The sequence below is a fragment of the Taurulus bubalis genome, assembly GCF_910589615.1.
Source record: "Taurulus bubalis genome assembly, chromosome: 1".
NCBI classification, from domain to species: domain Eukaryota; kingdom Metazoa; phylum Chordata; class Actinopteri; order Perciformes; family Cottidae; genus Taurulus; species Taurulus bubalis.
The window spans coordinates 30768938-30792025 of NC_136589.1; the positions used below are offsets into that span (position 1 = coordinate 30768938).

General features: G+C 40.2%; 2 protein-coding genes across 2 annotated transcripts; one reads left to right on the plus strand and one right to left on the minus strand.

The window, feature by feature from the left end:
* Positions 1-1692: 1692 nt before the first annotated feature.
* LOC306739645 (homer protein homolog 3-like) lies at positions 1693-16056 on the plus strand (the record flags this gene model as incomplete). The annotated part of the gene is made up of 10 exons (XM_079221683.1): positions 1693-1715; positions 4371-4527; positions 6022-6153; positions 6323-6427; positions 7065-7073; positions 7498-7631; positions 11468-11624; positions 14914-15021; positions 15144-15224; positions 15324-16056. The coding sequence occupies 10 exons, from the start codon at positions 1693-1695 to the stop codon at positions 15507-15509; spliced, it is 1092 nt and encodes a 363-aa protein (XP_079077809.1). The 3' UTR covers positions 15510-16056.
* A 1745-nt stretch (positions 16057-17801) lies between these two features.
* On the minus strand, positions 17802-20194 carry LOC306739720 (ubiquitin-ribosomal protein eL40 fusion protein-like). The gene is made up of 5 exons (XM_079221763.1): positions 20054-20194; positions 19598-19709; positions 18891-18977; positions 18703-18805; positions 17802-17944 (listed from the first exon to the last, which is right to left on the minus strand). Exons 2-5 carry the CDS (start codon positions 19698-19700, stop codon positions 17851-17853), a joined length of 387 nt encoding a protein of 128 aa, XP_079077889.1. The 5' UTR covers positions 19701-19709; positions 20054-20194; the 3' UTR covers positions 17802-17850.
* Between the last annotated feature and the right edge of the window lie 2894 nt (positions 20195-23088).

A 23088-nucleotide genomic window follows, 5' to 3' on the forward strand; every position in this document is an offset into this window, starting at 1 on the left:
TATTTTCATACCATTTAAAAAAATCTTTGTGAAAACTGTAGTCGTTTTCACGACGAGCTACCTTTCCTCTGAACTGGTTGTCAGGATATTTAGAGGCTGGTTTGAATAAGCTTAACATCCTGTCATAAATGCTTGTACAGAGCACTCGCTCAAAAATGCTCTGAAATACAGAGGGAAAAAAGCAGCCACAGGGATTTCAATACATTTCTGAAAAACATGTCACGAACAAGCTATTTTACGTGTTTTTATCCTCACAATAATGAATCACTAACCAAAGCAGGTGCGGTTCTGGCCAACTTCAGCTGTGCAGCTGGTGCAACTTACTGCATAGGACATTCAATTATGTGTACCCATTTTCTCTATGTCTGCAGAGACGTATCTGTTTACTCTCTAAATTTGTGTAACATCCTATCTGGATTAGATCTCCATTACTAGCTAGATGCACACATGTGTTGACATGTTTAAAGTCTAATTATGTTAAAGAAGATAGAAACATACCAATAAATGACGACCACATCCCTCACCAACACATATAAAGTAGTTTGTCCTGTGACTAGAGGGTAACTTTTTGAGTTGGCTGTTTTCATCCTATTATATATTGTTGCTATGAAAGTCTTTGTTTCATTTATTGCTGTTTAGAACTTTAGAAGTGAAAACGTTGTTTTGTGTATCTGCTGATTGATGTTAGTAGTGATACAATTATGCTCACTAAAGTAATATAATAAGATAATCTTGGAAAATTAAAGTTGGCTTATTTCATTTACTCCTTCAGCTTGACGTCACTGTGTTTCACTCATGTTGCAGATGTATTGACAGACGACTCGTTATTAGCATGCAATTCTCTCTCAAATCGGAACTACTTGCAGTTTTAATAACAAAAACATTGTATTACAGCTGCAGTGAGTAAATGGGCTGTAGTATGATGCTTAAGAAGTCTTTTCAGGCCATGACTTTTCCTTCGGGACTATGTTTCACGAAGCCTTTGAAGCGGTCCTATTGGATCCAGGTCGCAGGATGGATGCACACGTGCAGGCTCATTGGCTGCAGGCAGCTTGACACAGTTCCCCTGCTCCGCAGACTCGCGCAGCTGTAGCGGGTGCTCGCAGCCTGTGGAGCCAGCAGGTGGTACTCTACTGTCGGCTGTGTCCGACTGTTGAATGCGTGCAGCCGGCCGGTTGAAGAGCTGAAGACTAGTAGAGACTGGAGAGAAGAGCGACCTGACCACCGGGACGAGGTCAGACGGAGAAAAGCAAAGCGGCGTCTCTCTCTGGGAACAGATGGACACACAACGGACCGCGGGACCTTCAGTCACCGAGGTAAGCGGCTTTTCCTCCGCCGGGTGGTGACTCACGGGACTCCGCAGAGGTGACCGGTGAACGTCGGTGGCCCCGACCGGACGGTGCGAACACTTGGTCTCGGTGCAGCGCCTTGCAGTGAGCCGACCTCCCCGGAGAATAAAGCATCTGGAAGGGAAGAAGGGAAGAAACAGGAGACTGGGACGCCGACTGCAGCGCGGAATGATTGTTGGATACAACACGGACTCACCAAGGGTTTACACCGAAATGGGGTAAGTGTGTCTACTTGATTTTGACATGTGTTCACATTGTGACCCAGATAAAATACGTGTTGGGTTAAGGAATGATTTAACTCTCTCTTTGTATTGTAGCAAAGAAGACTCAGTCACCTTGTAAGATGTTTCCTCACCACAGAGAAAGGTAAGGACACTTTAGGTGTCAGTGTGAACATCTGCTGTCTTGTCCCATATGACATTTAATATGGTACTCTGACCACTCCACCTGAACAAGAAACACACCGTAATTGATTCATAAACAGTGGAGAGTCATTCTTAACTTGAAGAAAGTTAAATAGTGGTAATAATTTCAAATTAATGCCATTCTAAAACACAGATTTAGCCATCTTGCATCACATAGCATCAAATGATTTTTCTGTGCAGTGCATGTGGAGCAGTGTTGTGGTTTCTTTTAGCTCCTTGTACTGACACAGATTCAGCAGGGTCACTTCACACTTGGCAAATCATAATATCTGATCTATAATTATTAGTAATTAAGTTTATTGCAGTTCTAACTAAGAAAGGACTAAAGAGTGATCGTGCAGAGGATTAAGCAGGATAATTATTGTATGAAATTGCTGATTTTCTTCACAATTAATGTAACAATCTTCTCTCTGATTAGTAGAATATGTGTATAATAACAAAGGTGCCTAAGTATCAATCTGCAGGACAGCTGTGAACTGCCACAGACGGTTGTGTTGTCAGATATTGTTGCACTGCCATCTTTTAGATGGATTATTTAAAGACTCAATGGTTGCACTTCATTTCTTTTGGCAAAACTTGAGGATTGGTGCTAAATACAAATGGCAACCTTTCATTTACTGAGAACTCAGTCTAAAATATTTAGATCGAACAGAGTGAAACCCAGTAAAGCAGATTGTGGGAACTGAAGATAGCAGCCGCGTCCCCCGCCCAACCACTGCCAGGCTTTGTTATGCTTAAAGCGCCCCATTAAGCCTGGTTGCCCACATCCATCTGCTGAGGATGAAGGTTGAGTGACAGAACATCTGATACCAACTATGACTGAAGATTTGCTGTTTTCTTTGTCTTATAGTTTATTTAATATCTTTAGGCTTTAGACGGTTGCTCGGACACTAAAAGCAATTTGCAAACATCACCTTGTGTTTTATGAAATTGTAATCAGCAAAGCCATTTTATAGACCAAAAAATTATTAGAGCAAATATTATTCAGACGTATATATTGTAATTACAAAAAATATATAGTTTCAAATAAAGCTCAATAGTTTTTCTTCTAAAATATTGTAAATTTACATTACTTCTGACTGACTGATGATGTCATCTTCACAACAACCCTGATGATGTCATCAGGATCACTCTGAGATAAGCTTCAAATATTTGACTGAAACCTTCTTTTTAAACTGGGGTCATGGAGTTTGAAAGATGAGGGCGTTTAACAAGCATGGGAAGTCAAATAAAAGATGCTGGTGAATTGCATTATGGGAACTGTAGGAGGCTTAACACATGACAGGAAGTAAAAGTCAGGATAGCTCAACCTCAGCTGCTTCAAATCTGATCACTCTTGTTTTAAACTGTGTCGCACAAGACCCTCAACTTTATGGTAATGCAAAGGAGTGCTTCTTTAAAATATTGTATGTGGCTTTAAGTTGTGCTGCTTCTCGTTCCGTCTAATAAGTTAAATGTATGTCGATGGAAAGCCAGAGCGCAAACTCACTCCCAGCTTCAAACGGCACTCATCGTCCCAGTCAGACCTCAGATTAGTGTATCAGGGGCTGCAACAGGAGATCCACTGAAAACGGTGAGGACAACTGTCAAATGAGAAGGAGAATTATATGTATTATGCTTCTTCTATTTTCATGATCTCCTGCACCAAGAAACACACAGAGAGTCCGTTATTGGATTTGTGTGTCACTAATGGGGTCAGATATAAATGTACAATGACTGGCCAAGATAATGCAGTTCTATTGGGAACAGCCGCTGCAACATACAATACTGCACAGAAGAAGAAGCCTTTTTAGGCAATTTTTTAAAGAGATGGAGACTGATGGTACACATATGAGTGATAAACAGGCAGAAACAAGCAGAAAAACACCAACAGTTTGATAGCCTACACCGTGACCTCAGTGAATGTCAGAATGAAATTTGGTTGCATATTTGGACTGACGCGTAACTTTTAGTTTTGTATTTTGCCATATGGGCTACTTTGCTTTATTTGTAATCAAAGTGGGAATACACTGTGCTGTAACTGCACAGACTGGACACCAGCTAAAGAGGAACAAGGGAGTTAAAAATGGAGAAAGACCTTTAGCAGGCTTGCTCGTCATACCACATAACTGTGGCTAAACCTCCTCCCAACACTAGGGACTTTGTTGCTTTGATATATTTACCTCGTATCCAGGATACATCTCTGCAAATACTGGCAGGGGCATAGCAGAGGGTGGAGGGTGAACGACTCGGAGAGGGTCCAGAGCGTTTTAGTCAACATCCTTTGCCAGCTAAGTCACAGCCCTTTATGGTGAATGACGCAGGGAAAAGTGTGAGAGAAAGCCAAAGGAGGATTCTAGCATCTGTCCCTGGATGGCAGCGAGACAGATGGAGACGTACCAATATGAAAATACTATTCAAAATGTTTTTTTGTCTCGTTTTCCATGATTTTAAAATGTGCCGAACTTACTCAAAGTGAACATCCAAGTTAAATACAATATATTCAGCTACTTTTAAACCATTGTTAATACACCTGATGTGTGTGGAAGGGTTTGCTTTTTGATATTTCCATTTCTCATCATTTTTCTCATCATCATCCCTGTGCCTCCTCCTCCAGGGAGCAGCCGATCTTCAGTGCCCGGGCCCATGTTTTCCAGATCGACCCTGCCACCAAGAGGAACTGGATCCCCGCCAGCAAACATGCCGTCACCGTGTCCTTCTTCTATGATGCCAACCGTAACGTATACCGCATCATCAGCGTGGGAGGTTCCAAGGTGAGGAGGAGGAGAATGACAGAAACTATGCGAAAGACACATCAAATAGTTCCAGTATATTCGACATCCACAGCTAAAAACACCCAATTTCTAAGCGATTTTCTGAAAGTAGTGTTATTATGTGCTGACCATGGCAACAAAAAAATATTTCTAACAAAGGCTTTTGTCCAAACAAAACAGCTTTACATAATTTTTTCAGCCGTCGTCCTACAAGAAAATCTGTAAGGTTAAAACATATATTTAGTATATAAAACCCAGTGGGTGTCAACAAATCAGCAGCCAGAGCATCTTTCCGCAGGCCTGTGGATTTAGATTATGAGGAAGAGGCCACATCAATTGCTGGGGAGGAAGAGGGAGGGAGGGAGGGGTCTATCTGATCTCCTCTGAGCACCTCTGGTCTGACCCACATTTCTGACTCCCAGAAGGCTTTGCGGGGTGGCAGTTGGTCGCTCAGCAGCCCAATCCTGCCAGGACTGGTGTCTGGCTCCACAATAATCTTCACTGCTGTCGCCACCGTCCAACATTTTTATGTCAAACATTTCACTGCAGAAACGGAGACTGTAGTGTTTAGGGGAGAGAGAGAGAGAGAGAGAGAGAGAGAGAGACTAAACTGCCATTGCCCTGCAATTCTGGGGTTTTAAATAGGGTCCATTTTTTAAGGCTGTAGATGACGTAAAAAGGTTTATAAATAGGTCCGCTCTAATCATTTTTTCTCTCATGTGAAGGGGGAGAGGTGGTTGCCTCTACTCTGAATTTACTTTGAACAATAAGACAATAATTGTGACGTGGCTGAGCTTCAGTTTTTGATTCATATTCAAAAGAACAAATGTGTCTCAAGGGAGGAAGTGCTTGAAAATAGATTATTGACAGGAATCCCAGAGGAAAGCTATTGCTTCACAAATGTCACCACAAGCACAGATGTTTTCCTGCATTCTCATGTCAAACATGAAGGTTTATGGAGGTGCTGTGTTCAAACAATGACACAAAGTTATAGTAGGAAACTAAATAATCAAACTTCTAAGCAGTAGTTGTTGCTATTTACGGCTGCAGAATCCAAAAGGAGAAATCCCAAATGCAAAATGTGAATATTCAACAATATTTAAATGTTACAATATATTAACATTTTAGGTAATTCAATCAATCAATTGTCTGATGCCGTTTTGGGTTGATTTTTTTTAAATATTTAACTCATATTTAACTCATATTTTTTTTTGCTTTTGCACCTTTGCTGTTTTCAGGCACAAGTAAAAGAAATAAATGAATACAATATATAGCATTACTAGAAGGAGTGTGGTGATGATGAATGTCGCTGACTTCACATCATTCTCATAAACTCCTAATTCTTAATTTAAAAGTGATTCAAATATATCTTGTCACACATTAGTTAAGCTTTATTTTGAGAAAAAGAACTACATGGGTGTAGCTGCTGGTGTTTACTGCTGTGGACCAACATGAAGGGACAATCTTTTTATTCGTTTTTTTCTGCATTCGCAGGCAATCATCAACTGCACCGTCACACCCAGCATGACCTTCACCAAGACGTCTCAGAAGTTCGGTCAGTGGGCGGACAGCAGGGCCAACACTGTGTATGGACTTGGTTTTGCTACAGAGCAACAGCTGCATCAGGTAAAGAAACCCAATGTCAACAAAGGTCAAAGTACTGATTAATACTTTAGGAAATCCATTTTATTCATCTAATCCTCTCAATCATTCCACATTTCCGGAGGCCAATGAGTGCTGCATTATTAATGTTTCATTACCTGAAACGGTTTATCATTTGTCCTCTTTTGAAAAGTTCTCAGATAAGTTTAAGGAGGTAAAAGATGCAGCTCGTCTGGCGCGAGAAAAATCGCAGGATAAAGAACTGGCCAACACAGCGCTCACCATCGCTGCTCCGCAGGTGAGGGAAAAAAAACATGAACATGAAAGTAGAGCAAGCCACAGTCAGAAACACCCAGTGATGCATTTATGTCATTTTAGGATAGAGGAGGCACTGGCCAAGGTTAGACGAATGCACCTCTGTTACTTTGCAGCAGTTCAGCTATTAGAAATGGCCACTGTTATTTAAATCAAAGGCGGGATGGAGAGAGAGAAAGGAAGTATGAGCTGGGTCACTTGTCTCAGAGGTAAGACAAAGTGAGGAAAACTAGGACGATGGTAAAATTATCCCGTGCCGCTCAGCGGTGCGACGCTTCCTCGGCTGCCGAGAAGCTTCGGACTCAAACACTGTGATGAAGAAAATGTAGTCAGCTCAGGGCTCTTTTGATCAATAGAGAATAATTACCCATCAGTTGCATCTGCTTAGTCATGAGGAACATGCCAATTTCCTTTCAATTCTACGGCTGAACAGATTCCAAGTGGTGTCTCTCGCGCCGCGTCTTTATCGATTTGATGAACACATTGGAGACACTTGCCAACTGCGTCAATTAATTGTGCTTGATGCTTGCTAAGTGCATAACTGCTTGTGGTGAACTTTGTGATGACATGTTTCTTTGTCTGTTTTGGTTCTCTCTCCACCTGATTAATTTCCTCTGTAGTTCTCACAGGTGAGTCTGTCGTTTTTTTAATCTTCTGACTTCTGGCACCACACAAAACAGAAACTGAAGAAAAGAGAAATATGTGTGAAAATATACTCTATTTCTTTCTGTCTGTCTCTGAATTATGTAATTTAATTACACCTGCTGTATTGGGCTCATGGATCTTATTTGATCAGAAACAGACAGCACAATAATAGAGCTCACATCACCACGAGTCCACCCAGACCTGAGATAAAAAAAAGTAGTTCTGCTGCATAGCTTTCTTTTATTTCAGTGTGTTTTTAATTTAATCATTGAGCAATCTTCACTTGACTTTGATGTGAAATAGATCTTTAAGATAAAAGAAGCAGCCTCTCTTCTGTCTGAATAACCATTTGGTGTTGTAATGCTGTGTGTGCTACCAGTAGAGTCCATTTACTGATGTGTTTCTCAGGACCTCTCTGATGAACTCCAGTCTCCACCGGTGATGTGTGTGAACGGACCAGAGGACAAGCTGTTCCGCAGCCAGAGCGCGGACATCACCCTGTCCGCTGAGAAGGAGCGCATTAAGAAGATGCTCTCTGAAGGGTAACACACACACACACACACACACACACACACACACACACACACACACACACACACAGACATCAGAGTGGAAACTGAAGTCCATAGAAAAGTCTGAAGTCTAATCTCACTTTCCGTTCAAATGGATAAGACTTGAGAAGTGCTGGTTTTGTGGAGGTGTTAAGAATCTGGTTTCACTTTGGTGATTGTGTGTCGACTTGTTCATTCAGAATCTTGCATTGGGATTTGAAAGAAGATGAAAAACATATAAACTATCCCTTTATCCCACTTTATACAAGGCTCACACAATTGTGTGGAACTGTGCTTTACTTTCATGTTTGATTATGGAAATAGCAGTTTGACAAAAAACTAAACTTAGCACAAGGTTTCTTTACCTAAAAGTTTCCGGAGCTTTCCGCCACATCTCAAGGTTCAAGGTTTTTATTTTGCCATTTGTGCCTCCAACAGTTCAGACGGCTAGGATTTTTTTGTGCAGGGCTCTCTGCCGTTTTGGAAAAAAATAATAAAACACACTATAACAAGAAAGACATAAAATATGAAAACACTATGCATACGGCGGTATGTGTACAAAGGGTGGTCGTATGTACAAGAAGGGTATTAGATACAGTAAAAAAAAAGAATGTTAAATTACAGTAATAAATAAATTGGTTAGTGCTGTTCCTATTCACAGTTTTGTTTTGCCATCAGTCTGACTGTGGCAGGGAAGAAGCTGTTGTAAAAACGTGTTTTGTGGGTGATGATGCTGTCCACTCTGCTGTGTCTCAGGTTGTACGTGCAGTGTTTGTGTTTGAGCAGAGAGTGAGCTGGGTGGAGTGAGTCTCTGATGATTCCCTCTGCTCTTTTCCGACAGCGCTGCACATATATAGAGTCCATGGAAGGAAGTTTGAAGACGTTTGAAGTTTGATGTCCCTGTGATCCTCTCCTCAGTTTTTATGACTCTTGGTTGTTGGCTGGCACATTTTTCTTGTTTCTGTTGGTAACAGACAGTTAACAGCCTGCAGTGAGAATGCTCTCTATCAGTTCTCTGTAGGCCTGGGTGAGAGGGCGATGGTTCAGACCAGCTTTCCTAAGCAGCCTGATGAAATAAAGCCATTGCTGGGATTTTTTCGCTGTGGTGTTAAGAGTCCAGCTCAGGTCAGATGTAACCTGCAGTCCCAGGAATCTGTAGCTGTCGGCCCTCTCCACCTCAGGCCCTTTGATGATAAGAGGCTGTAGAGGGGGAGGATTCTTCCTGAAGTCCAGTATTATTTCTTTGGTCTTGTCTGTGTTGAGGATGAGGTCGTTCTCCTCTCTCCTAGACCAGAATATTGTTCACCTGGGTCCTGTACGATGACTCGTCCCCCCCCCTTGATGAGCCCAGGATGGTGGAGTCATCTGCGTATTTGATGAGGATGGTGTTGTCCTGGGTGGAGACAGTCATGGGTGTACAGGGTGAAAAGTTGTGAGCTAAGGCAGCAGCCCTGTGTGGATCCTGTGCTGACTGTGAGCTCAGCAGACACCCGTCTTCCCATTCTCACCACCTGTGGTCTTTCTGTCAGGAAGTCCAGAATGCAGTCGCAGGTGGGAGTTGGTACGCCAAGGTCTGACAGCTTCTCGGTCAGTTTGCTCATCAGTGGATGGAGTTGTCATGGTGATGGTTCAGTTGTCACGTGACATAAGTATGACATTTCAGTCATGTGATATGCAAACTCCCAATGATGCTGAAAGCTTTAGAAAACATTTCAATACATTAATATGTCCTAAAATGTTCTTTTCTTTAGATTTATTTGCCTCCTTGTTGGATGAGAAGATCGATATCACGTAGTTGTAATATAGTAAATATGAAGATGCATTCAGAGGCAAGTTATGGAATCAGGGGGACAGCCTGGCTCTGTTTAAAGAAATCATCATTTGCCTCCCAGCACATCTGAAGCTCGTTTGTTTTATCATACAAAAAAGCAGAGTATAGAATAGTAATATTAAGGAGACAAATATGAGAGTGGTATTAATCTTCTCATCTAATTCTTACATAGTGTATTTCCCAAAATGTCAACCTATAAAGACAGATGATAAATGTACATTATGTACAGGTCATACTGCCATGTCTCCACATATAGTTATTACAGTACTTTATGTAGAAAGCTGTTTGATAGTCCGATAATAATTTCATTGTGATTTATTACAGAAACGTTAGTAATTATGCAGTTCTGTACCAATAGTTATCTTACCAAATAGATTAATTGTGATGTACTTGCGTTGCAGTTTGGACAATATCAGATTTTGTAATTCGAGGTTGCTACAGATTTCATATGATCGATACTATTGATTGCACCTTTGTTTTGTCACCTTTAACATTTTCCCAGCAGAGTTCACTGAGTATGAACATGGTTTTAATTTTCAGGGTTAATAACAGTTCGCCGTTATTCGATCTGTTAAGATTTTCGAGTCTGCGAAGAGGCCATTGTTGAGGTTTTACTCATTCATAACATCAAATAAAGCTGGTAAACATCTCCTCACTCAGTCGGTTTGAGCCACCCACAAAGCTTTTACATCCTGCAGTCCAATTACTACAATGTGAAGCTGCTCCTTAACGGTTACCATGGTAAACTGTTGCCATGGGACGACCACAGGCTTTGTAGATGTAAAAGCGACGAATCAAAAGTGGAGCGAGAATCTGACTCTTTCCTGCAGATTAGACCAAATATGATTGGAATTGCATGTAATGATGTCATGTCTCTTATGTCATTTATAGATTCAAGTGGCTTATAGGTGCCCCCATACATTGTGAGGGAGCCTGTTTTACTTGTGATTGTTCAGTATACAATGAGTGCATCTCGGATGGATGGATGGATGGGTGGGTGGGTGGGTGGGTAGGTAGGTAGGTAGGTAGGTAGGTAGGTACTTTATTCATCCCCAAAGGGACATTTGTTTGTAGCAGCAGCAACAAAAAAACACTCAAATTAAATACACTGTTCTGTTTTGTTGTATATATTAAGAAAATGAAACAATAAAGAAAGTGCAAAAATGCAAAGAATATGAAGTGTATATAAGTATTACAGTGACTAACTAATCAACAAAAGCGGTGCAAGGGCTATTGATGTTGATTCAATTGACGGAGGATCTGGCCAGAGGTGACTTATTATAAAGTCTTATTGCAGTGGGCAGGAATGTTCTCCTGTATCGGTCCTTGTGACAGTGGAGCTGAATCAGTCTGTTGGAGAATGTATTGGGACTCAACACATTGTAAATGCGGTCTCAATTAAGATTCAGCTTTCAACCACACAAATGGCGCTTTATGCTCACAACATTTTATGTGGAACCAGTGTCAACAGGATATTATCATTATGGGGAAAACAACACAAAAAGATGCCATATTTATTTTGCAATACACTTTGTTAATGATGACTATTTTCTCCTTTTTCTGTTCACTGATGTTAAAACTTACTAGGACCATGTCAACACTCGAATATCCTTAAAAAAATAGTCTTAGTGTCACATTGAGTCTTTGGATTAAGATGACTTTTAGATGGTCAGTCCTGCAGGATTAAAGGATTACCACAGAAACAGTTTGGTCTTCTTGTTTGCACTCTGGGGATTTTAATTAGTGTATCTCAGCTTTGTTATAAGAACTGTGAAGTGACCTTCATTCTGGACGGTGGGTGTGCTGCTGCAGGCGGCTGACCTTGGTTTCTTAACGCTGTTAGAGTGGCTTACTGCTTGTGTTAACCAGGCCAACAGTCAAACAGTAAAATCTCTTGTCTTCAGCGTTTGGCTTAAAATATGTATAATAGTGTCATATGTCATATTATCATAAGGCTTACATGCACACTATGTATCATGTAATATGTGTTTTTTAGGTCTATCTGTGAGATGAACCTGGATGCAGAACTCTTCACTCTGCAGGACAGCAACAGCAAACTGGTGGCAGCTTTGCATGAGGCTAATGCTAATGTGGAGCAGTGGAAGAAACAGCTGGCAGCGTATCAGGAGGAGACAGAAAGACTCAGAGAGCAGGTGAGCCTCGACTGTGTCCGACAGGTACAGTAGGCATTTTGAAGTGTGCATACCCTGAACACGCAATTAGTCTTTATTATTAATGTATTATTAATTAAAAAGCACAAATCAACCCACATACCAGTTGTACGTCTGTAGCTTCATGTCAGCCATCTCCAACAGTCCTCATTAGTAGGTTCAGAAGTACAATATATAGCATTACTACAGGAGTGTGGAGAGGAACTGTTGCTGACTTCACATCTTTCCCATACACTCCTACTTATTACTTTAAAAGTAATTCAAATATATCTTGTCAAATTAGTTTAGCTCTCCTAAAAAAAAATACATAGGTGTTAAATCAAGAGTTAAAGATGCCAGGATTTCATACATGTCACGTAAAATGAGAGGGTTTTCCATCAAGGAGATTTTAATGGAAAATGTTGGAATAGTTCATTTTAACATTTCAATCCTATATAACGGTAAAGTATCAGATTTACAAATCCAAACTTGGGTCCTTCCACGGTTTAGAGACGTGTAGCTCACGTGAACCTCAAACACTAAATTGTCCATTGTGAGTTTTAGCCTTGTGATAGCGGGAGTAATCACACTATATTAAAATTGACAGTTATCATACCATCTAAATTTGACAAAAGAGGTGACTTTCCACGTCCCTAGAGCTAGTCTGCAATGCCAGGGGTCGGCATGCCTCGGCCCGCCAATGCCTGCCGTCCTGCTGACATTGTACCCGATCCCAATGCCTATCCCTGTGAGAGGGGGGGGGGGGGGGGGCACAGGGCGGCAGCTCCATGAATTGTTTGGGGCTGAGTCCCATATGGCAAGGCCCAACCACCAGACGCCTGCCGGTGAGCTTCCCTCCCAGGTCTGGCTCCAGAAGGGGGCCTCGTTTTCCCTTTTCTGAGTGAGGTGCGACAACTCGTTTCCAGACGATTCGTCAAAGGTTAGTTATTGAAATGTTCTGTTCTCAATTCTCGAAGGATTATTGTAACTGATAATGACTAAAAACAACAATCATAAACATAATCATAAACATAATAAATGATAAATCGACTTACTTAAATAAGGCCATTTACTACTCACACTGCATGTCATCATTAACCCATTCACACTGATGGGAGGGGCTACCATGCAAGGTGCCACCTGCCCATCAGGACTGACTAACATTCATACAACATTCACACATCGTAGCCACAGCTACGGGTGCAATTTGTGGTTAAGTGTCTTGACCAAGGAGACATGAACATGGACATAACGAATAACATAATAAATAACAGTAATAGTAATAATAGTGTCATACCGTATAGAGAGATATTTTCTGAGATGGTTATCGTAACATGAAAATCTCATACCGTTACATCCTTAGTGATAGCGGGGGACCTATCCCTGCCTCCTGCCCAGTGCATGCTGAACAGAAGAAGCAGTTCATATGGGTGGATGGTTTGATGGCTGGATTAACTATTATATTGAAAGCTTGACCTCAAACTCAGCTGCTACATATTAAATGTATTAGAAAAACCTCTGGTACCAGAGGTGAGGGTTGAAACAGATCTGTTCAAAGATTAAACACCACTGGTTTAACTTTAAAAAAAGCTTTCATGCATTACTGAGCCAAACACTGAAAAGTGTCACACACCTCTCCCTTCTGAGAGAGGTCATGCTGGTTTTGATTGGCTCGTCACTTAATTTTTCTTTGATTTGAATCCACTTGTGCAACAAAATAAAAAAGGACAAGTTAGTCAGGCTAGTAACACACTTAATCATTTGTTGACAAGACTTGTGCTGCAGGTGTAGCGCCCTGAAATATGTTATTTCATATGTCTTACTGATTTAATACCACTGTGTCTATTTCTAATAATTTACTTTAAATTTGTATTAAAGTTAATTCATATGTTGTTATTCCAATGTTTGAGAACATTGATTACCTGCACACACACTGACTGTGAAGGGAAGACAGTATTATATTGACCCTTTAGAAGAGAGCGCTGCCTCTTTAAGAGAGGAGTTAGGAAGACGTGCAGTATGCAGGCAAGTCAAAAATGTGTGATTGTGTTTAACCGTGGATTTGTTTTAATAAAAGTTGCAAACCGAAGAAGGATGTGTTTGTGGACAGTTCGTTTTAAGGGTGCAACACAGGCTTTTTCCCTCCAGAGCTTTAGTCACGGTCTTCCCCTGCTGGTTGAACCGGTTCACCAGGCACATAGCAATGTCACATTTCACCACAAGGGAGTTCGGCCTAAATACCCAGAACCTTAGGTGTATTTTACACTTGAATTACCTTTCAGGTTCCAGTGAATTTAGATGCCTCTGGCCTCTCTATCCTCACTCATCAATAAAAGGTATTTTCCGATTTGGTGGTTGCTGGTTCCTCTGGGACCGACCTCTCCTCAAGCTAACAATCACAAACCTCTCTGATTCAATGCTTTAATACCTTGATACCTTTCCATTATAGCCCGGCTTTACAGTATTGATCACTCATTTTTAATTATCCACTACTTGTCTGGTATTTCAACAAGAAACAGTTTTTCCCGTTTTGGTCCTAATCAACAAATTAATTCATACAACCCTGTCTCCGTCTCCTTTGGACCGAGCTTGTTCCCTCTATCTGAGGAAGGGGACCAGGTGGCTGAAAATGGTTCACGTCTCTGGGGTGGTGGGAGAGGGGTTTGTAGGACAGCAATATCCTACTTTCAATGCCCCAGTTAGGGAAAATGAAAAATCACCAGAGGGAGCTGGCATCCACTCGCTGCTCTCTCTCTCTTTTATTCTTTCTACCGCTCCTCGAGTCTCAGCCATACATGGTTTAAAATGATCCAGCCTGTCTCTGTCTCTGTCTCTTAGAGGTTGTTTTTCTGTTTTATCTGATTCATGAGACCTAGGTGACACAGCAGCAAAGATTTAACTCCTGTTTACCTGATCACGAGAACATGATTCATCTCCTAGTTGAAGTTGTAACATGTTTTTACTTTACGTTTTGATACTGTCATGACTTGTGGATAAAACTAAAAACATGTGAGGCTATAGAATTAATCAAACACAAAGGACAAAAAGATTCGGACATCGGTAAAGAAAAGCGAAAATAAGAGCAAGTATCTAGAAGTATTTTCAATTAGATTGGTTGAGCTCAAATTTAAATTTAAACGTGAAAACTTTGGTGGCAAAGACAGCAAATGGTTGGACTCCCCTTATTTTAATTTAATTTAGGCCTTAATGTTTAACAATACTGAATGCTAAGATGTCCATGTGAAGCCATACCCCACATGCTGAATATGACTCCATCTCTGTGTGTTGTAAGGTGGCTGAATTAGAGGCCCATGGAGGCCATGGCCCCAGTGACCTGCTGAAAGATGAGCTGACCCAGTCCCTGGAGGAGCTGGAGGCCCTGCTGAAGGCCAAAGATGAGGTGAGTGCTTATTGTTCCTTTTCCATTATCAGCTGGGAGACGGGAAGCTGTGAAGTCCATCACAGGTGTTGATGAAAGATTCAGCTACTCAAAGTGTACTTTGTTTTTTTTTACTTTTTCAGGAAATCCACATTTTGCAAAGTAAGAAAGTCGAGTACCACGAGATGGAACATGACAGGGACGAGGCCATTCACAGATTACGGGTAGGAGTGAGATAACTACGACAACGTGATGTGCTTTCATAAATGATACACCCTTTTGTTGAGAAACGGGAATAATCAACAGCCTCCTCTTCTCTGTAGGAGACAGAGATACGCAATGCAGAGTTGGAGCACCGCATCCAGAACTCAGAGCAGAACCTGAATAACTCTCTGGAGGACCGGGATCGCATGGACTCCGAAATCCAGAGGGCCATCGAAATTCTGGACATCAAGATCTTTGACCTTAATGACCTTCGCCAGAGCCTGGTTAAACTCATAGACAAATAAGAGAGTGAAAATGGGTCAATATCCAACCCGAGACAGAGAGAGGGAACAGATGACAGGGTTAAATTTGTTGTGGCCCAATGCAGCGCAGGAGTAAACAAAACAAGATGGAGCTGGTGCCTGTCCTCTTCACGCACAAGAAGCACCTCGGCTGCAGGGAGGGAGCAGCATACTCACGGTTTTGCTTATCCAATCTAATGTAACGCTTCATGTTGCTTTCAAGGGTAACATTCAATGCAATAAACCAACTTTAAGGTAAGTGCTTAACACCACTAGACATTTAATGAGAATTGGTGCTTGTAGTTTTTCATAAGTATGACTTTTGTACACCAAATGGCAATGCAGTGTCAGTATGAATAAGAGGCCTTGTTTTTTTTTTATGACAGGTGATAGTGTCACATCTTTAGAGCAAAATAAATCCATGAAGTCAATGCAAATATAAAGAAGTGGACAAGTCAAAATTACTTTAAAGAGATGTGCCTATTTAACAGCCTGCCTAAAATATATGTATTACTGAATTAACAGTCAACAAAGTGTGATTCATGCAGAGATACACGTGTGCATGGTCTTATAGATACTCATGCATAATGTAGCAGCTGCTACTTTGTGTTAAGTGAAGGACAGAGTTGTTCTAGTTGGTACTTTCCCTCCAGGAATAAGCAATTACATATATTCATGGTCAGTAAAAATGTATGCCACACAAATTCATTCAACATTAGATCTTAATAGTGACACCAAAGATCAAATGTTAGGAGCAGAGTCATCGATGATGTATTTCCGCACTTGTCTATTATCACGTCTTCATTTAAGCTCGTAAGAATCCTTTAAATCTAATATTTATGACAGTAGCCTGTAAGTAGATATGATACAATAAGTAATTACATTTAGGATAAATAAGTATTTTCCACATGACATAAATCAATAATGTTACAGCTATTAAGTAAACACAAGAAATAAAAGTCATCACTTAGAATTACAGATAGGTGTAACTGGTCCCGTCTGAATAATAGTGCTTGTGCATCGTCTTTGAACAAACCACTTATTTAGGATAGACGCATTCAAGGAACTTTAAGAGACATGTTCTGCCTTCTGTCATTTCTCAGCAGGTTACCTTTTATCTGTGGACAATATGCCACACGCCTTGTGAGTGTGGCTGTTCTGTCTGAAAAGTGATACAAATCTTTTTTCTATTGCTTAAGATAGTCCATGATGCTATCTATGTGTGTGTATCTTGTCACGCCTTATTGTACTCTTTCAAGGATGGTTGTTGATAATTATGCCAGTCTGTCTCTCAAACTTTGAGTTGTTGTCATTGCAGTTTGGAAATAAAAGCAAAGAATACACCCAGTCAGTCATTTTAATGTACCTTTTCTTTGTGTGAACATTTTCTCCTCTGTGGGCCATCTGGTTTATGTCTACCAAAGCATTCCTCCAAAGGGATTCAGCATTTTGATTACATTATTGACCGTTAGTGATTCACAGACCAAACAACAAAATCCAAATTTAAACATCAAATTGATTTAGTGTATTAGTCACTGATTGTGTCATGGTCTACAGGTATTGTCATGGAGATGAGCATCTATTTTGTGACCAGAAGATTGCTGGTTCGATCCCCAGCTCTGCATGTTGAATGTGGTTGGGGAAGTGAAACCGCACAGCTTCACCTCCTTGTATTATTTATTACCACGGAGATTGCTCCTATTCTTTTTGTTTATGGTGTCAAATTATTATTAGTTTTATTGCATTAGTGTACCCGTTTTCCTGCAGCTTTTTTAAACCAAACTGTATTCTCAATTTTCATGAATGAGTCCTCCGGGTTTTCAGATTTAACATCTTTACAAATCCGATCCAACATGATCATATTTACTTCTCTGTAAAAGAAAAAAAAAGCCTTTCATACAAAAACACAGCTGGTATCGCCCACCTGTGAAACAGTGATAACATATTAATACTTCTCCATCACTTTAACTAATTTGAGTGTTAAGAGGCAACTACACTAATATAGCTTACTTAAGTGCTCAGTATGATTTAACACACTTTGGACACCAGTGTCTATTCACCTTCCCATGTTTATACTGTACATGTAGACACAGCAACCCGGTATGTTTGGTTTCTGTGTCATCTATGATTTCAGTTTTTTATGTGAAAGAAACGCTTAAAATGTGTCAACATGCTGTCAATATACTGTTAGAATACTCTTGTGTTCACAGAACACGTCCACTGGTCTGAATTTGATGCAGTCACATAAGCCAGTAAAATATTGTCAAGAAAACAAAGTAAGAAACCATCTATTAATCAATTTTGCTTGTCAACATGTTTTATTGACAGTATAGATTCAAGCCGTCTACTTCAACTTCTTCTTGGGTCTGACGTGATTGGTGTGTCCGCACTTCTTCTTGCGGCAGTTAACAGCACGAGGATGTAAGCGAGCATAGCACCTGGGCATGAGAGGAGCAAACTGTTAGATCAAAAATAACCATTATCATTCTGTCGCTCCCATCGATGAATGTGTCAATGACTTCATCTTGTTTTCTCTCCTATAAGCACACCGTTAATGCCCTTTGTGTACTTGAACTCTACCAACAAATCTACAATGTGAATACATGCCGAGTCCAGTAGTCGTCAGACTTTCTTCAAACATTTAGAATGTAATGCGGCAACAAATAAAGTTGTTATTTTGTTAAGATTACGTGTCAGGCAGCAACAATGTAAAGCAGCTTACTACACATTTCATTTAGTTGACGCTTTTATCCAAAGCGCCTTAAATAAGTGCATTCAACCATGAGTACAAATTCAGAACAACAAGAATCAAGAAAGTGCAATTTCTTCAAGAATGCAAAACTACAAAGGGCCATAAGTAAGTGCCATTTCTGTGCTACTAAAGTGCTACTTTCTTTATTCAAGGTATAGTCGGAAAAGATGTGTTTTTTGTTTGCAGTGTAAGATGTAGAGACTTTCTGCTGTCCTGTCCTGATGTCAATGGGGAGCTCATTCCACCATTGAGGAGCCAGGAAAGCAAACAGTTGTGACTTTGTTGAGTAAAAGATTTTAGATTTGACACGTTTTAATATGAAATAATTCAACTTTACTTATATATTTCATTATTCATTATTTCATACGCAGCTTTGTTTTTTTCCTCCTGCCTGTCTGAGTTCAATCTCCATGACGTGACACTGTGCTGGGTTTGTATACGTACTTGCGGCAGATCATCTTGTCACAGTTGTACTTTTGAGCCAGCTGCCTCATCGAGGGATCGATGAGGCCGCCTCTCAGACGCAGGACAAGGTGGAGCGTGGACTCTGGGGAAGAGGAATAAAGTGCAAATAAACATGATGAAAAAGGAAAAACCTTTACCTCATAACATTAGTGATGATTCAAACCTACCTTTCTGGATGTTGTAGTCTGACAAGGTGCGTCCATCCTCCAGCTGTTTTCCAGCAAAGATGAGACGCTGCTGATCAGGGGGGATACCTGGAAAACAGTCACAAATTGTGAATTGGCGCTTGTGCCAGTCATGGAAGGTCATTGGAAGTTTACAGCTGCCACTCAAATTGTAAGTATATACGATGATTATTATTTGATGTGGATAGTATTGTAGTTAAATACTGCTGATATCAGCTGACCCTTTGTTTACGTAACTCTACTCTTATGTAACTGTTCTTATAATAAATAGATATTATAATAGTATCCTTACTATTTGTGTAGATGGAATGACCGTCACGTGACCTCCCTACATTATATTTATACAAATGTTATATTTTTCTGGAAATTTCAATAAGCAACACAAAGTTTTTTTCAATTCCAATTAAAGAAAGAAGAAGAAAAAGGCAAGAGAGACTGACGAAGCTGAGTTTAAGTGACTGGAAAGATGATGTAGAAATAAGGGTAATGGGATCTCTGAGCCATCAATTTCTTGTTTGAGAAATCATAGCAGTCTGTGCATGTAGGGAAATTTAAAAAAGGCACCCTAGCTAATGACGAAACATATTTAATATCAAACAACATACATCATCACTCTGTTAATGATCTACAGTACATGGCTAGTTATCGTTTATTAGTTTTGCCTCACATGTGCTCACACTAAAGAGTACCTTCCTTGTCTTGGATTTTGGCTTTCACATTGTCGATAGTGTCACTGGGCTCCACCTCGAGGGTAATGGTTTTACCCGTCAGCGTTTTCACAAAAATTTGCATCCTTGCTCACTAGAGAGAAGCCATAGAAAGTGTCAGTCAGACTAAAAAGGGCCAACAAATACACAAAAATCACACTCAAAGAAAACTAAGAAAACTCTTCTGCTAGGATTGTGTGTACTTCTGATAATATATAACTTCCTCATATGTATTGATTATCCAGGTACCTGTAGCCCATCTGCTATTCTTTTTTCACGGAGGATACTTTACATAAACAAAACATATACAACCCAAAACAAAACACCAGATAGTTATCGACTGCAGCTAGACCAACTTTTAGCTTGTACTTTTTTGTATTCCCTCACAATCGCACAAAAACTATCCTTTTAGAAGTTATTGAATAAATCTGCACTTACGTCGAGACCATTCACCAGCGTTAAGGCAAAGCAGGAACTTCATGAGGCCAACCCTGTGCTTAAGAAGGGAAACAAGCTCATCCAGTTTTTGTACCTGGTCCTCTGACACATCTGCACAGATGAAGGAAGGTTGGTGTTGATCGCAGGCCTGTGCTAACATGTTGGCGGTGACGATCGATCAAATATAAGTTACACGTCCATGCAAGTGCTCACAAAATGTCTCAACACTGTAATAAAACGGGGAAGTAAATAAATGCAATGAAAAGAGAAAAAGATCACCGCCCCTGGGTGGGCTTGGACCACCAACCTTTCGGTTAACAGCCGAACGCGTGGTATACTAGAGACACTAATAAATAATAGGTACAGGGTAGGTAGAGATCGTGCCACTTCCTCTGCCTTGGGGCTGGTCTATTACCTCCTCCAGAAGGCCAAACTCCAGAGCTGGCAAATTACCTCAGTCTTGCCATCCACTCCTTGTCTCCCATGGCCTTGTGGCTCTTTGTTTTTGTGCTGCTCATCTAAAGATAACGTGAAAATAATAACAATAGCTAAATCTACAGACCCATAACCGTGGAAGTGCATACTTATGAGAACAGTAACACAGCAACTGTTAAGTTAAGCAAACTACACTGATAACATGTTGTTATTTATACATGGTATTTATACATGTAATCATATCAATACATATATGTATACACATTATTCACATTTATACAGTGTAACTATACTTTATATCTATAGTAAATCTGTACTAGTCGTTAAAGATAAGTAATAAACTATGATTAACTATAAATATATATACATATATATTAAAATCATGCCGATATATATTATTATCAGTCTTTATTATTGACCTTGTACCTTGTAAGGTGTCATAAACAGGGCGTTGGCTAACACTGACTGATACACCGTTTCTACAACAAAGTTGCTCAACTGTTGTTTGAATAACTATCAATACTTGGACTTTTGCGTGTTGTCACAGGAGGATTCATACACGGACGTTTCCTGACCGCAACGTATGTTACGTTAGCGCTTGTCGTCCCACTAGCGGTCCCGCTACCATTGTTAGCTCGCTATGCGCATGTGAAAACGATAACAAATGACTTTATGTGACGGCTGGAAATACGTTTACCACTATTGGAGAAGAGAAAATAAGACGAGTTGTCTTGCTGCACAGTTTTCTCCAAGGAACATTGTTATTACATGTAGTAATAACAACGTTTCTAGCTATTGCTAGCTAACTAGCGAGTTAGTGGCACTATGCCGACACACCGGACGAGGGGAAAAGTTAAAATTACTTTTAACGTACATTCATATAACATTTACGGCTATAGAATAGTAAAATGGACAAATATAATGTGTGTCCGAGTTATTCAATTGTTTAACTTACGGTTGGTTGCATGCCAGATGTCACACTGTTAATTACATGTATCTTTTCCACCGCTAGGAGGCAAATCAATGGCGAAATATACAAATGTAACTTAAACTAAAGTAGATAAAAGCATTGCAGACATTAAACGATCGTAACTAAAAAGACGTGAACATACGGGTGAAGGGTACGTACCGCAACGTTACACGTGACCTAACTTTAAGGCCAACATTTTATACTGTCCACACTGCCGAAACAAAGCCAAGACTCATGTAGCCTTGGATAACATGCGCACTGCGTCAAGCTAAATGAATATACTATAGTCAGTGTTCAATGCTATCTATATAACTATCTTAAACTAGTTGACAAGTTAACTTAAAGACATTGAAATGAACCGGAGGGCCGAGCAAGTGGCTCAACCTGTTGGCTAACGGTAACACTGACAAAATGGCGATCTCAGGTATCCGCGTGGGTCAGAGCTTCTTTAAACTGAACGAACCACTTCGCGTGAACCAAGAGTTTCATTAGTTGCACAAATATACAACTAGTAATACTAACTTAGAATACAACTCACCACCATGGAAAAGCCAGGAAATAAACGCTCAGAATCACTCCACAGTCGGACCGTCGGACCGTCGGGCCAATTGAAAATAAAATGGCAGCCACAGGAGCCGTCAAGGACATTGATCACGTGTTTGATTTGGAAAAGTAGAGGCTCCACCCTCACACACATATGAACCATAACTCATCAACAGACTTGTATGTACATGTAACATATCTCCTAATGTAACCTTAATCAATTACATTATTTTTGATACTATTAGTTACATATCTACAGCATTCGCAGGCAGCCTATGAGTGTCGACCTGGTGTGAGCCACTAGGTGGCACTGTGGGACAGAACAAGCTATGAATCTGTGATAAGAGAAGAGGGGACTTAATTTATCTCGGGGGGGATAAAAAATGACAATAAGGTGCAAATCCAAAATATATTAAGATAAGAGACAATATCAAATTTAAGATATTCCTTTATTAGTCCCGCAGTATGTAAATTTGCAGGATTACAGCAGCAGTAAACTGCACATAAGAGACATATAGTAAAACATAAAAAAATACAAAAAGTAATATAAATAAACACCAATAAAAAAAACAGTAAGAATCCATAACAATATTATATATACAGACAGAATAACCACTCCTTCACACATGAATCAGCCGGTGGCTGAAGGAGCTGTGCAGAGCTGCCAGGGCCTGCATGGGGTGGCAGGTGTTGTTCATCAGTGTTGTTTTCCTGTCTTCCGCTACCTCCAGTGAATCCAGTGGACACCCCGGCACACTGCTGGCCTTTCTTACCAGCTTGTCCATTACAATATATGCAATTTATTTTATATAATTCTTTATATGGATAGGTTTACACTCAGGAACAATAGATAGAGCTTCAAAAAATATTATTATAAAACAATTAATAAAATATGACTTGTTACATTTATATTAGCTGTAACCTGTCAAATAACGGACTGTCTACATATAATTTAATTAAAAGAGTGGTCTTTGAAACAATATCATCCCACTGTATCACATTATAAAACTATTTCAGTGACTTAAGTCATCACAAGAGACATACGATTAAAATCATTACTTTATTTCCTCATTCAAATGTATTCTTC

What these genes read in the sequence shown, in the direction of transcription:
- LOC306739720 (XM_079221763.1), bottom strand. Translation starts at nt 19,700, where the DNA reads ATGCAAATTTTTGTGAAAACGCTGACGGGTAAAACCATTACCCTCGAG. An exon ending in CAAAATCCAAGACAAGGAAG is followed by an intron (nt 18,978 to 19,597) that starts GTACTCTTTAGT and finishes ACTGTTTTCCAG; the next exon opens with GTATCCCCCCTGATCAGCAG. An exon ending in GACAAGATGATCTGCCGCAA is followed by an intron (nt 17,945 to 18,702) that starts GTACGTATACAA and finishes TCTCATGCCCAG; the next exon opens with GTGCTATGCTCGCTTACATC.